Raw genomic sequence first — 14759 nt, 5'->3', positions numbered from 1 at the left:
CAACCGAAAAGAAGAGATAGACGAGGAGGAGGAAAAAAAATATACAAAACTGAATAAATGAATAACAAAACAATTATCCTAACCAAGAAAACCAAAACGAAAAAAATAATCAAAACATTTACACTTCAAATGAAAGAAAGAAAACGAAAAGAACAAGAAAGAATAAGAAATAGGCTCGTGGGCCGCTGAGTTCCCGGGTTAAAGTGCAACAGCAGCGTACCACCACCACCACCACCACCAGTGACAACAACAATGAGCCGGCGGGGAGCGTAGCATGAGAGGGGGAGGGAGGAGGGTTGGGCAGACTACCTTACCTTCAGAAGAGCCAGTTTTTCCGTGGGTAGGGAGGGGCGGGATGGTCTATAATGCTCCTCAGGCTGGAAAGAAGGCTCACAAGGACACGCTACACTTGAAGAGAGAGAGAGAGAGAGAGACGGGACTTGTTTTGAGATAGGAAGAGGGAAAGGAGACGGTGATGAAATGGGAGAGTGAGTGGAAGAAGATAGGCTACTGGGTGACCTTGAAATACTGTTAGGTTAGGTGGTAGGAATGAGGGGAGGAAAAGTGGCGGAGGGGGGGGGGAGGCTGTTCTTAAAATGGGTGTCTCGTGATTGTTTTCTTCTTCTTCTTCTTCTTCTTCAGTTGTTTATTTTCTTGTGTTTTGCTTTTCTTTACATTCAAAGTGTGTGTGTGTGTGTGTGTGTGTGTGTGTGTGTGTGTGTGTGTGTGTGTGTGTGTGTGTGTGTGTGTGTGTGTGTGTGTGTGAAATGGATATTAAAGAAATAAATGACCTACCTTTGCATCAGACCTTGTGAAACTCTCTCTCTCTCTCTCTCTCTCTCTCTCTCTCTCTCTCTCTCTCTCTCTCTCTCTCAGAAACATTCTTTTTTTTTTTATATGCAGAGAAAGAGAAATACGTTTGTCTGTTTGTTTGTCTATCTATCTAACTAAGCATCTGTCTATCTATCTACCCGTCTATCTGTCTGTCTGTATGTATGTATATCTCTCAAAGGTTAAGTCTATAGACCCGGTGTGGTAAAGAAAGGGAAATGCCAAGGTAGAAACAGGCGTGACGTGGCACAGAGAGAGAGAGAGAGAGAGAGAGAGAGAGAGAGAGAGAGAGAGAGAGAGAGCCACAAGGAAGACTGACCTTTCTTTACTGCAGTAGGAAAGGCAAGAAGGTACACACACACACACACACACACACACACGAACAACTAATATGCACGTTTTTCTTTTTTCTTTTCTTCATTTTTGTTATGTCTAAAAAAATAATAAATCCTTGTTTTCTATGACAACGTACACATGCATTGCTCGTGTGTGTGTGTGTGTGTGTGTGTGTGTGTGTGTGTGTGTGTGTGTGTGTGTGTGTGTGTGTGTGTGTGTGTGTGTGTGTGTGTGCTTGCGTAATTCTCCTTCACAGTATTATTTTTAAAGCTCTGAGTCATTGCTCACGTATCCTGTCTTGTATTTTCTTTTTCTATCGTATCTTAACTTCATAACTGATTTTTCTTCTTAAAACTGTACGTGTGTGTGTGTGTGTGTGTGTGTGTGTGTGTGTGTGTGTGTGTGTGTGTGTGTGTGTGTGTGTGAGTCATCGCATTGTCTGTCCATCCTGTTTGTTTTACATCCTTTCCTTAATAACTACCATCATCACCACCACCACCACCACTGCTGTTTCCACTATTACCACCACCACCACCACCACCACCATCACCATCACCATCACCACCATCACCGGCTCTACATAACGTTTACCTTATTTCACCTTAACTAACCTGACCTAATCAAATCCATCATATATCATCTCAACCCAACTTTACCTTACCTTGCCTTACATACCTTACCTTACTTACCTAACCCAATCCAACCCAACTCTTGCGTTACCTTATCTTAGTGTACCTTACCTTATCTTACCTTACCCTATTCTTTTGTTACCTTTCCTTACCTTACCCTACCCTTTTGTCACCATAACCCACCCAAACCTACCACACTTTAACCAACCACACATAACCCATCCAAACAACAAACGAACCCATCTAAACCAACCCAGACCAAACCCAGGCCTTAATCAACCACACACAACCCATCCAAACCCACCCAAACCTACCCTAATCCTAACCCAGACCTTAACAAACCACACACAACCCATCCAAACCTATGTCCAGACCAACCACCACCTCACCGTTTCATCATCTCATCATCTCACCGCCCCACGTCTCTCTCTCCCCCACAGACGAGCCCTGGACGCTGCTGGTGCCGAAGAACGAAGGGCTGCCGAGGGGTGGTGGTTTCCTCACTGAGAAGGAAGCCACGATGGACGCCCTTCTCAATCACGTCATTCTGGGGGAGGCCCTGCTGCCGCCCTCCGCCACCTCCTCCTCGTCCCTCACCCTCGGCGGCACAAACTTGAACTTCGCCACTGATGAGGGTAAACAATGCACACTACTGGTTCTCTTATGGCTCTCTAACAATGTGATGGCAGTAATGCGATGGTAGAAGTTACATCACGTCTTCCAAACCCAGAGTATTAATATTTTTTTCATCTTTATATGTTTTCTTTTTCTTTTTTTATGGAGATTATTAAGAAGTCTAATTTTTAATGGTGATGATGATGATAATAATGATAACGAAAGAAAATAGGTGTTGTTGAAAAGACTAACCAATTTATTAATGCTCCCTTGTACTGTACTCTTATGTTTCCTTGATGTACCCTAATGATAATAATAATAGTAATAATAATAATAATAATAATAATGATGATAACGAAAAAAATAACACAGATATTACTTAAAAGACCAAGTCAATCATAACGCACACTGGCAGCCTTCTGTCCTTGTAACGTAACCAAGCCTAACCAAACCTAGCCTAACCCACTCCTTGGACCAATTCTTTTATAATCTTTTAGGGAGATTGCAATTCCAGTGTTCGTTTGTTTTTTCTCTCTGATATACTTTTTTTTTTTTTTGCCCTTGACATAAAAAAAAAAACTCACCTCACCCAAACCTCACCTGCCTTGCTCGGAACCTTTCAGACGAGTCACTGCTTCCCTCGGCGTGTTTCTTTTATCAGGATGAGCTTAGTTATTCGATTAGTTTATTCATTTGTTTGTTAGGTAGATAGAGAATTAGTTTATTTAGTTATCTACTCGTATACTTACTTAAATACGAGAGAGAGAGAGAGAGAGAGAGAGAGAGAGAGAGAGAGAGAGAGAGAGAGAGAGAGAGAGAGAGAGAGCGAGCAAGCGAGAAGAATGAATTTGCATACGTCCATAATATACAAGTATTTTACAATATTCACCGTGCACAAATTTGTTACCGCGCCTTACAAGTACCTGTTTTCACACCCTAATATTCCTGAACACCTGAGCCCCTCCCAGCCATTCCTTCAGGTGACCACAAGCTTGAAGAAAGTGGAGAGTAAGCACGAATGAGCTGCTGGCGATAAATTTTACTGTTTTTCTCTATTTTCGTCACCGCTGCGTTCAAACCTGTTAAGATTTAGACTTTAGAGTAAGAGAAGGAGGAGGAGGAGGGGAAACTTGTTAATGTCTTTTGAGAGGTATATAGGAAGGGGAAGGAGTATGGGGTGGATTGATCGTGTGTGTGTATGTATGTATACCTATATATACTTCTGAGGCTAGCTAGTTCTTGTGTGTGTGTGTGTGTGTGTGTGTGTGTGTGTTTCTCCTTTCCTTCTGAGTGTTACCGTTGCTTTTATTATCTTTCCTTGTTTTTCTGTCTTCCTTTTTGTTCTTATTTTTTCCCTTTTCTCTTTCATTCATTCTTGCTTCTTCTTCTTCTTCTTCTTCTTCTTCTTCTAAGTAGTAGTAGTAGTAGTAGTAGTAGTAGTAGTAGTAGTAGTAGTAGTAGTAGTAGTAGTAGTAGTAGTTGTTGTAGTAGTAGTAGCAGCAGCAGCAATAGTAGTAGAAATAGTACTAGTAACAATAGCAGTAATAGCAGCAGTAGTACCCGCCCTTTTCTTCTTCCTCCTCCTCCTCCATCATCATCATCATCATCATCATCATCATCAAAGCAGGCCGGCTAAGCGTGTCCGCCGTTAACTAACTAACTAACTGCTCGCCAAAAAAAAAGTGAATAAATAAATAAATAGAAAAAATAATTAAAAAAGTTATTAAAAAAGGCACAAGGTCAGAGGCAGGGCTGGAGACTTCGCCCTCGCCTCCAGCAGGTATTGAGTACTGCCCTTGAGAGAGATGAAAAAAAAAGAGGGGGAAAAAATAAATGTAAGACTAGATTGTTAAAAAAAGAAGTTAAAATTGTAAAAAGAAAAAAAAAATAAATGAATAAGAGCAAAGAAGAAAAAAGAGGAAAAAATGCAAATAATATTGTTGAAAAGTAAATATAGAAATGTGGGTTAATTTGTATTCCTTCCTTCCTTTTTTCTATCCTTTCATTCTTTCCTCCTTTCTTTTTTTTTTTTCGTTACCTCCTTCCTTACTTTTTCCATCCTTTCATTCTTTCCATCCTTTTTTCCATCCTTTCATTCTTTCCTCCTTTCTTATTTTTTCCATCCTTTTTTCCATCCTTTCATTCTTTCCTCTTTTTTTTCCTTCCTTCCTTCTTTTTTTCCATCCTTTCATTCTCTCTTCATTCCTTCCTTCCTTCCTTCTTTCATTCCTTCCTTCCTCCTTTTCTTCTTTTCCATATTGTCTCATTTCCTTCCTTTTCCATCACGTTAAAAGAAGTAAATATAGAAATGTAAGTAGATTAATCTCCTTTCCTTCTTTCCTTCCTTCATACCTTCCTTCTCTTTTCCGTATTGTTCCCTCCCCTTCCTCATCCATCTCTTCCTTTCTCCCTTCTTTCCATCTTATCTCCTTTCCATTCTTCATCCTTCCATCCTTCTCTTCCTTCTACCTTCCCTCTTTCATTCCTCCCATCCCATCATTCCCTCTTTCTTTTCTCGCTCCTCCTCTCCTTTCCTCATCATTTTACATTCTACTTTCACACGCATCACATTTTTTTACTTCCTCTCGTGGGAGGTGTTGAGTGTTGCGTGTGGAGGCAGTCAGACACTCATTCCCTTCTTTATTACTATTGTTAACGAGTGAATTGCCTCGTTACCTTGTTAGCTCGCCCACCTGTGGATGCTTAAATGCGCAACGTCTCCCTTCTTTCCCCCCATCCCATCCACCCACCCCTCACACACACACACACACACACACACACACACACACACACACACACACACACTCTCTTGGAATTGTTCATTTGCCTTATTTCTTATTAATTTGTCTCAAGAAATGATGATGATGACGATGATGATGAGTTATTCTATTTGAGCCATGTTTGCAAGATAACGATCATTCCTGCACTAACCTATGGCATTATATACTATACGAAGCAACACTACACATATATATTGCACAAACCATCCCATACCAAACTTGAAACTATAAAATAACAAAGACTTTTATTCTGAATCGCTTCGCTCTCTCATCACCACGACTACTTTCATTGGCCGGGTTTTCAAGTTTTATTCATTCTTTTTTTTTTCCGTTAATAGTGTAAAAATCTTTATTAATCAGTCACTAGAACCGTAAAAAAAAAAAAAAAAAACGAGTATTAAACAGTAACACTTCAATCAGAGCCTTTTGAGAGTGGTGTAGGTGTGGCGTGGAAGTGTTTCAAAGTGTGTGATCAACTTCCTAAAGTCTAGTTCAAGGGTTTCGAGGATTTTTTTTTTTAGTTTTTGTGATAGAATAACACTATTTCTATAACATCAACAGTAGAATCACTCATGAGAATCTGACTAATCATCTCTGTTGCCTTCGAAAATAGTCTTGGTGAGAGAGCAAAGCGTTTCTATATAGACTAATAAGTGAGCACGCGGCAACTCTCCATCAACAGAGGGTGTGGTGACCGTCAATGGCGTGAGGCTGACTGGGGAGGAACACCGCTTTAGTGACGGCGTGGTGTACATTCTTGAGTCCGCCCTGCCCTCCTCTCCCGCTGTTACTAAGCTCGAGGAAGGCCAGAAGGAGGTGGCGGTACCGCTGGACGGACTGCGAGGGCCGCCCGTGGTGGTGAAGAAGGAAGGTGACGGTGCTCGAAGTGGTGGTGGTGGTGGTGGAAAGGCTGCCACGACCACCCGCCTACCGCCACTCACGCATAGGTAAGTAGTGGCGATGGTAGGGTAGTAGTAGTAGTAGTAGTAAGGAAAGTTGTAGTAGCATTGAGTGGTTAGTGGTCGTAGCAAAGTTATATTTTGTAGTAATAGATGAAGATGACTGTAGAAGTATTGGTTACTTACTAATCGTAATAGTGGTGGTAGTAATGGTAAGGATAGTTAAAAGCTTCTGGTATTTACTGCAGTGCTCGTAGCTATAACAAATGTAGTTGTAATTATAGTAATAGTATCACTAATCATGAAGAAATAATATTAGTAGAAGCAAGGAGAGAGATGACAGCGCGTACACACACACACACACACACACACACACACACACACACACACACACACACACACACACACACATCCCGTATATAAAAACACTTTGCTCTCTCACCACCATTATTTTCAAAGGCCACAGATATGATTACCCGGTTCCTTAAGACTGTTTCTTCTAGTAATGTGGAAATCTTGCTTGGTTAATCCGTCACAAGAACCGTAAAAACCCCATGGAGAATCTGCCAGTCAATTATCCAACTGGTCTCTTAAATGTAGTGGAGGTGCACCCAGAAATACTCAATAATACTGACCGCAATAATGTAACCTGCCTAGTCACTTCCAACCCCACATACTCCACCCCCTAACGTACCAAACCGCAACATTTAACCAGGGCCGACATCTCAGCCTCTGACCCTTCCCCTCCCGTGCAGGTTCGCAACTTTCAAGCCACGCCACCGCTCATCTACCACCACAGAGCGTCCCAACCGTCCAGTCCGCCCCTCCGCCCCGCGCCGCGCCGTCCTGCAGCCTGTGTTTGGAGAGGAGCCCCTGGAGCCTGCTGACCCACTAGCCCTCGAGCCTGCAGGTAGGACGCCACTTACTTTTTTGCCTCGTGGGGGAAAGACTCGTTTTTTAACCTTGTGTTGTCTTGTTGCTTGGATAAGGTTGCTCCACTGACCTCTTGTGTTGGGTTGTGTTGCGTTGCGTTGTGTTGTCTTCTTGCTTCTTGTTGGTTTTACTTTCTCTGTTCTTGGTTTGGATTGGTCAGTGTTGTAACGGTTCGTTGTTGTTTGTTGTATTTCTGCTGTTCATTAATTCCTATTACATTTTAGGACTCTACTTTGGTTAATAAATATATTATTGTCTTTACTTTTGTCTTAAGTTTCGTTTTGTATTGAATTAGTTGTTTTTAATCTTATTGACTTTACTTTCTCTATTATTATAACTCATTGTCTATTGAATTGGCTCAATTATTAGTATTATTTTTTCCACGTTTTCTGTTATAAGTTTTGTTGTGTATTAAGTCGGTTCAATTAATTATCTTATTTGCTGCGTATTTCCACAAGTTCCTCGTGTGTTTTAGTATCCTGCTTTCGTTACTGGTTGATTAGTCTTTTTTTTTTATATATACCATGTGGGCTTTTCACGGGAATTTATGGGCTAAAGGGGGTACATTTTGTGGTACCTCCTATCTCAAAGCCCACCCGCTAGGAAACTGTTGCCCCGAGTGAGGAAGCCCTGTCTACACTCGGACCGTGGACAGGATCTTTATTTCTCCAGATGTGAGCAGTATAGTTATGGATTTTTTTTATTGCTGTATTTCCACTTTCTTTTTGCTGTATTTCCATTAATTCCCTTCCTATCTATTGTGTCCTGCGTTGTATTAGATTTACTGTTCCATTTCATGTTTGACTAATACAATACACTAGTGGTCATGGATCTCAAGTTCACGTTTTTGCAATATTTCTTTTCCCAATACGACTTTTTCCCTAATCTATTACTTACCTACAGGCTAAGTTGTCACGGTACCCACGAAAAATTGTTGCAAGGATTGTATGGTTTATTGTAATGTAGATGGAGGTTTAGAATTGTCATGTTTTCGAATCCTGGGAACGAGTGCGTTTCGGTGGTTCATATCATTTCCTTCCCTTTCTCTTTCATCCTTTTTTTTCCCTTTTTTTTCCTTTCCATCCTATATCCTTTTCGTTCTTCATTCTCTTATCCTTTCTTCCCTCCTTATTTCATCCCTTCCTTTCTTTGCATCTTTTTCGTTCTTCATTTCTCGCATCTCACCTTCCCTGTTCTTCATTTCTCCCATCCCACCTTCCCATCCTATTATTCTCTCTCTCTCTCTCTCTCTCTCTCTCTCTCTCTCTCTCTCTCTCTCTCTCTCTCTCTCGTCTTCCCTTGCTTGTTTTGTTTGTAAATGCTTCATTCTGTGTTCAGGAATACTTGCAAACACCACAGAACTGATTGGTGACGCGGAATCCTTGTTAGCATCCCACTATCCATGAAAGCATTCCTTTAAAACCCCCGGAAAACTTCCACTATAGCCAGTTGAATAAGGAAAAAACTAAAACAAGGGTGATAAACTTCCTCTACAATCTGTTAAGTAGAAGGGAGGTAATTACCTTCCCCTATATCCCGTTAAAAGAAGAAAACGCACGGTAAACTTCTTCTACAGACCGTTAAAAAGAAAACGCGCGGCAAACTTCTTCCACAGACCGTTATATGAAGAAAACGTGCTGTAAACTTCTTCTACAGACCGTTAAAAGTAGAACACGCGCGGTAAACTTCCGCTACAAACCGTTAAAAGTAGGACACGCGCGGTAAACCCCCCCACAGACCTTTAAAAGAGGAAAACGCGCGGTAAACTTCCTCCACAGACTGTTGAATGTAGAAAACTGATAATTAATTTCTCCTACATCCCCTTTAAAAGTAATAAACAAACGATGAACTTCCTGTACATCCCGTTAAGATTAGAAAACGGGAAGATGACACAGTAACTTCTAAGAATACAGCGTGTCGGGTCGTGTCCTGTACAGTTGATCCCCCGTTCACTTTCAGCTACAGTGTCCTTCAGTATAAGGTCACAACCCACACGCCGCGCCTCCACATGGTACAGTAGAGAGAGAGAGAGAGAGAGAGAGGGAGGCAGGTTACGCGTCCCTCTCTCTCTCTCTCTCTCTCTCTCTCTCTCTCTCTCTCTCTCTCTCTCTCTCTCAATTTAACGGAAGGGGTGTTTACTTTCCATTCATCTTTCTAAAAAAAAAAAAAACTCGTTCTCTTCACAATTACTTTCATTTACGTATTTAATTAAGTATAGTTCTCTTTTACCTGCTCTCTTACTCACACTCTCGTTAGCTCACTCCTCTCTCGTTTCAAATTAACCTCCATCCTCTCTTTAGCTCTCTCTTCTCTATTTCAAGTTAACCTTTCCTCTCTCGTTCTCCTCTCTATCACAAGTTAACGGAAGCAGCGTATCTTGCCCCCTGCCTGAATCACTATAGTTAACGGTAATAGCCTAGCCTCGCCTCGCCTTTGCCTCGCCTCGCCTTGCCTTGCCTTCCTCTTCCTGCACACGTCCTTTCGCCTCGTTATGCCTCGCCAGCGTGGAGGTCAAATTGAAAGAGTCACGCTGTAGGAACTATCATCTGACCTTTATACTTTTATTCTTGCCTTGTGTCTCCGTTTTTGAGTGGTCATTTTAGTGTACATATCCTACTCTTCCTGTTCCTCTCCCTTTTCCTCTTATTCGTCCGCTTTTTCCTCCTCCTCCTCCTCCTTTTCCTCTTCTTTCTTCTTTTTTTCTTCTTGTTCGTCCTTTTCTTCTTCCTCCTTTTCTCTTCTTTCTCCTAATTCTTCCTTTTCTTTCTCCTTATTCTTCCTTTTCTTTTTCCTCCTCCTCCTCCTCCTCCTCCCTCCTCCCTCCTCCCTCCTCCTTTTCCCAAACATCCTTGAAGGCGTCGTAACAAAAAGACCCAAACTTGCTGTCTCAGTCCATAGAAAGGTGTGAAGTATTGGAGATTGTTTGCACTGTTACTTTCATATTACGTCAAGTTGTTGTTGTTACTGATGTCCTTTCTCTCTCTCTCTCTCTCTCTCTCTCTCTCTCTCTCTCTCTCTCTCTCTCTCTCTCTCTCTCTCTCTCTCTCTCTCTTTTCTTCCTTTTACTTCCATATTTGTCCTCGTGTCAATATTCCTTTCATCCATCCTTTCCTTAGTTCCTTCCTTCCTCCCTTCCTTTCTGTATATATTTTTGCTCTTTTATTTCATCTGCCTCCTCATTTACTCTCCGTTTCTGTTCCTTACTATAATTCACTATTCGTTATGCCTTCCTTTTTCTTCTTTTTTTTCTGTTTTTCATTCCCTTTTTTTTACTTTCCTATTTTGGTCAACTTTTTAATCTTTTTTTTTCTTCCTTTTCCTTCTTCCCTCCTCATCTTCCTCTCCAACTTTCACTTCCTCTCTTTCCTCCCTCTCTCCCTCTTATTATTTTTTCCCTTCCTTTCTTTCTATCTATCGTCTTTCCTCAACCTCCCTCTGAATTCTTCCTTTCCTTCCTCTCGTTTTTTACTCATCTTCCCTTTGTTTTCTGCCTTCCTTCCTCTTCGTTTTCTTTTCTCGTCCTTCCTTTCTTTTCTTCCTTCCTTCCTTCCTTCCTTCCTCTTTGTTTTACTTATAACTACCTTTCTTTTTCTCCCACTTTTTTTTTTTCTTTCCTCTACCTTCTTTATTGTCTCCCTCCCTTCCTTTTCATTTTCTTTCCTCTCTATCTCCCTTCCTCTCCATTCTCTTTGCTCAACCTCCTTACCTTTTCTCCCTTTCTTCCTCTCATTTTCCTTCCCCAACGCCCTCCCTCACCACAACCCACCCTTGTACCACCAGCAGGTTCTGGCGCCGGTGGGCTGTTTGAGGAGGTAGATCTGGGCTTGGAAGGATCAGCCGCCCCGCCGCCAGTGTCAACCAAAAGCGACGGTCCCTTCCTGCCTGCCTTCCTCGCCTCCCTCGAAGCTGGCCCCGGGTTCATTGCTGCCGAGTTCCTTCATCACTTCCACGACGCTAACATCACCGAGAAATTCCGTGACAGTGAGTATTTGATTGGTTTTGTTTGTGTGTGTGTTGTACTGGTGATGTGGTTGTTTGTGGTGGTGGTAGTGGATTGTTGGTGTCTTGTGTTTGTGATGGGAAGTGGAATTATTGTGTGATGGTGGTGGTTGTGGTTAGTTAGTTATGGGTGATTGGTTAGTGTTTTGTTTGTGTTGTAGTGGTGGTGGGAAGTGTTTTATCGTAGTTTTGTGGTGGTTGTGGTACTGAATGGTGTTTTTTGTTGATCGCAGAGCCGGTTTTTGTTACGGGCTATATATGTGGGCGACCGCCTAGGGCGCAATCTATTTGAGGGCGCACGAACGCGAGGGGATAGACTGACACTTCTGCATTATTATAATAACATAATATTATGATACCTCTTCCCCTTTCCCCGGGGGAAGGGGAAGAGGAGCGGGGGGGGGGGCCGCCAATGGATTGTTCGCCAAGGGTGCAAAACTAGCCCGGACCGCCTCTGGTTGTTCGTGTGTTGTAATGGTGATGGGAAGAGGAAGTGTTGTGTGGTGGTCGTTAGTTATCAGTTGTTGTGGTATTGAATAATGTTTTATTGTGTGTTGTAATGGTGATGGGAAGTGTTATGGTGTGACTGTGGTGGTGGTGATGGTGGTGGTTAATTGTTGTTGTGGTATTGATTGAGGTTTATAAGAAAGGAGAGGTGTAGACAAGCTTCCATTACAGCCTTTTAAAAGTAGAAAAGTAGGAGTAAGACCAGTTGAATTGCAATTACTGTGCGTCAGAGTTGAAAAGTGGCGATAAATTTATACCAGCCTGTTTAAGTAGAATTGCGGGGATTAACTTAACTCCTGCCTGTTTAAGTGGAAAAGTGCATGGATGAATATGAAAACGCGTCATTGTACTGAAGGGGTTAAGTAGAAATATGGCGCTTAACTTCCACTACACCCTGTTAAAACATGTGACGATGAATGTCTACCAGTTGCGGTACTTGCCATTATGATAGTTAGTAGTAGTAATTTTCTAGTCATAATTGAAGTCCTAGTAGCAATCCCTATTTGTAATCATAAATATAAAAAGTAATTACCAAAGTGGGAGTACTTGCCATAGCTATAGTCGTAGTAATAGCGGTAGACAATAAGTAGAGCAGCAGGAACAGGGGTAATAACACAGGCGGCGGCTACCTGGCTGTTAAACCCAAGGTGCAGTGATCACGATGGCCGCAGGTGGTGATGGTGGTGATAGTGATGGTGATGGTGGTTGCCTCGTTCATCACCCAAGGCACACCAGTCTAGACGATACATTACCACACTGACTCGAACCAGTATTCAGAAACGCCACTAACTCATACCACGACTGTTTTCAAAGGCCACAGAGATGACTAGTCGTGTTCTAAAGAGTGTTTATCGTGTTAATGATGCAGCAGTGAAGTTAACCTGTCACTAGAATCGTAAAAACATTAAAAACCTGTATGGCCTCAATGGCTTACTTATATTTAGAACCTCTCTAAGAAAAATTAGAAGTGTTTCGGAATATTAGGGTCGTGATCCGAGGAGATATTGATCATTGAACTTTATTAATGTATCATAGCCGAGTCAAATGAGAAAAATAGATCAAATGGCACTTCAAAGCTCACAAAGGTAGAATAAATAGAAGGTATAGGAAATAGCACTATAAACTGCACAAAGAGAGAATGAATAAAAAGGAATAGGTGTAGAAATAGATAGATGAACGATGCAGTATAGTGTGCTGAGGAAGTGACCGATAGACATAAGATTCAGGTGGAGGAATTGGAGAAAGGTAGAAAAGATTAGTATTGAAAACTTGAGGAAGATGTAGATAAATATAAATAGAATAGGAAGAAGAGGAAAATAAAGGTAGAATGAAAACTTAAGAAGGAAGACGGATAATGTAGATAAGATAAGAGGGGGACGAGGATAATGATAAAGCTAGATAAAATAGGAAGAGTATTAGGACGAAGATAAAAGATGAAGATAGAATAGAAGGAGAATGAGGATAAAGGTATACCGAATAGAAGGAGGAGATAGCAATGAAGAGGAAAGAGAAAGGTAGATGATGATAGTGTAACTGATGGTAAGAAAATAAAAAAAATAAATAATAAAAAAATACAGTAGCGAATGTAAAAAAAACAATGTCATGTCAAATGATGTAAGAAATGAAGGAAAAAAATATATAAACTGCAATAAAATAATAGCTTGGGTAAACAAAATGAATTGGAATTAAGAAAAGTAAATATAATAAATCAAATATTATAGAAACCATTTGATAGATTCTGAACACGATAATAGCAAGTAAATAAATTATAGAAATTGGGTTGGTAGGGAGGTCATAAAGCGCCCTTGTATATATTACTGACTGATGTTCTAATATATTGACGTGTTTCGTATATATTTTTGTTCTTGTCAATAATAACTTGTACATTGGTAAGAGTTAATTAAGCGTTTCATAAGTTTTAATTCATATACTTATCAATTACCAGCCTTTATTATCATTTTCCCGTCCTCCTCTTCGTCTTTGTTTTAAAAGTGTAGCGAGTCTTGTTCCTAACCTGATTTCCCAAGATGTAGCCTAGTGTTCGTTATTCTTATGTAACTCTCTCTCTCTCTCTCTCTCTCTCTCTCTCTCTCTCTCTCTCTCTCTCTCTCTCTCTCTCTCTCTCTCGTCATCTTTTCCTATTGAAAGTTAATTTATCTTCTTGCATTGTATATATTTTTTTTCTTATTTTTTTTCTCCTTCCATGCTTTCCTCTTAACACCCTCCCTCCACCTTCCCTTCTTCCCTTCCTCCCCACCCTTCGTTCCCCAACATTTGCCCTTCACCCTCTCTACCTTTTCCCTTCACCATCACTACGATCATTCCCTTTCCCTCCTTCACATCCCTTCACCCTTCCATTCTCTCTCTCTCTCTCTCTCTCTCTCTCTCTCTCTCTCTCTCTCTCTCTCTCTCTCTCTCTCTCTCTCTCTCTCTCAATTAAAGCCAAGATGGTTTTTTTTATAGAATATTCATAATTAATATTATATACAAGCTTTTTTTTTTTATTTATTTGTTTTACTTTGTTTCTGGTAAGTATAGTGGTTAGTATCTCAACAACGCATTTTCTATTTATTTTACTTTGTGTGTGGTAAGTATTGTTTGTGTTGACTAGTGGTTAGTGTCTACGCCGTACCGCATCCACGGGTTTATAGTTAGTGTATGGAAGTTGCCAGATGACCGGGGTTCGATTCCCCGGCCGGGTGGAGATATTTGGGTGTGTCTCCTTTCACGTGTAGCCCCTGTTCACCTAGCAGTGAGTAGGTACGGGATGTAAATCGAGGAGTTGTGACCTTGTTGTCCCGGTGTGTGGTGTGTGCCTGGTCTCAGGCCTATCCGAAGATAGGAAATAATGAGCTCTGAGCTCGTTCCGTAGGGTAACGTCTGGCTGTCTCGTCAGAGACTGCAGCAGATCAAACAGTGAATTACACACACACACACACACACACACACACACACACACACACACACACACACACACACACACAGCATTCAACTCAACAAGCAAAAAAATTGAAAACACTTTCCGTGCCACGTCATCTCCCTCAACCGAATCATTCCTCCCTCAGTCTTGCTCCTCTCCCACCACGCCGCCGTCACTTTTTTTTGTCTCTCCTCGCCTCTGCTGTGACACAAAAATGCAGAAACCCTAAAAGTATTACCATCATAGACTCAAAACTCAATAAAAATCACAAACAGAACCCTCCCTAATGCAAGAGCTAACCAGTACTCTC

At 41.3% G+C, this 14759-nt stretch overlaps 1 protein-coding gene across 2 annotated transcripts in view; it reads left to right on the top strand.

The window, feature by feature from the left end:
* LOC123501697 overlaps nucleotides 1–14759 on the top strand; it is a 46618-nt gene that overhangs the window by 20642 nt on the left and 11217 nt on the right. Inside the window, exons 2-5 of one of the 2 annotated variants that reach the window (XM_045250700.1) lie at nucleotides 2237–2431; nucleotides 5874–6138; nucleotides 6846–7000; nucleotides 10807–11004. In XM_045250700.1, coding sequence (XP_045106635.1) covers nucleotides 2237–2431; nucleotides 5874–6138; nucleotides 6846–7000; nucleotides 10807–11004 — 813 coding nt within the window. Of the gene's footprint in view, nucleotides 1–2236; nucleotides 2432–5873; nucleotides 6139–6845; nucleotides 7001–10803; nucleotides 11005–14759 lie in introns of both variants that reach the window. The other variant, XM_045250699.1, reaches the window with a different exon arrangement.

The sequence above is a fragment of the Portunus trituberculatus genome, chromosome 9, assembly GCF_017591435.1.
Source record: "Portunus trituberculatus isolate SZX2019 chromosome 9, ASM1759143v1, whole genome shotgun sequence".
Lineage (NCBI taxonomy): Eukaryota > Metazoa > Arthropoda > Malacostraca > Decapoda > Portunidae > Portunus > Portunus trituberculatus.
Note: the sequence above shows the minus strand (reverse complement) of the source record. Positions and strands in the feature narration are given on the sequence as shown.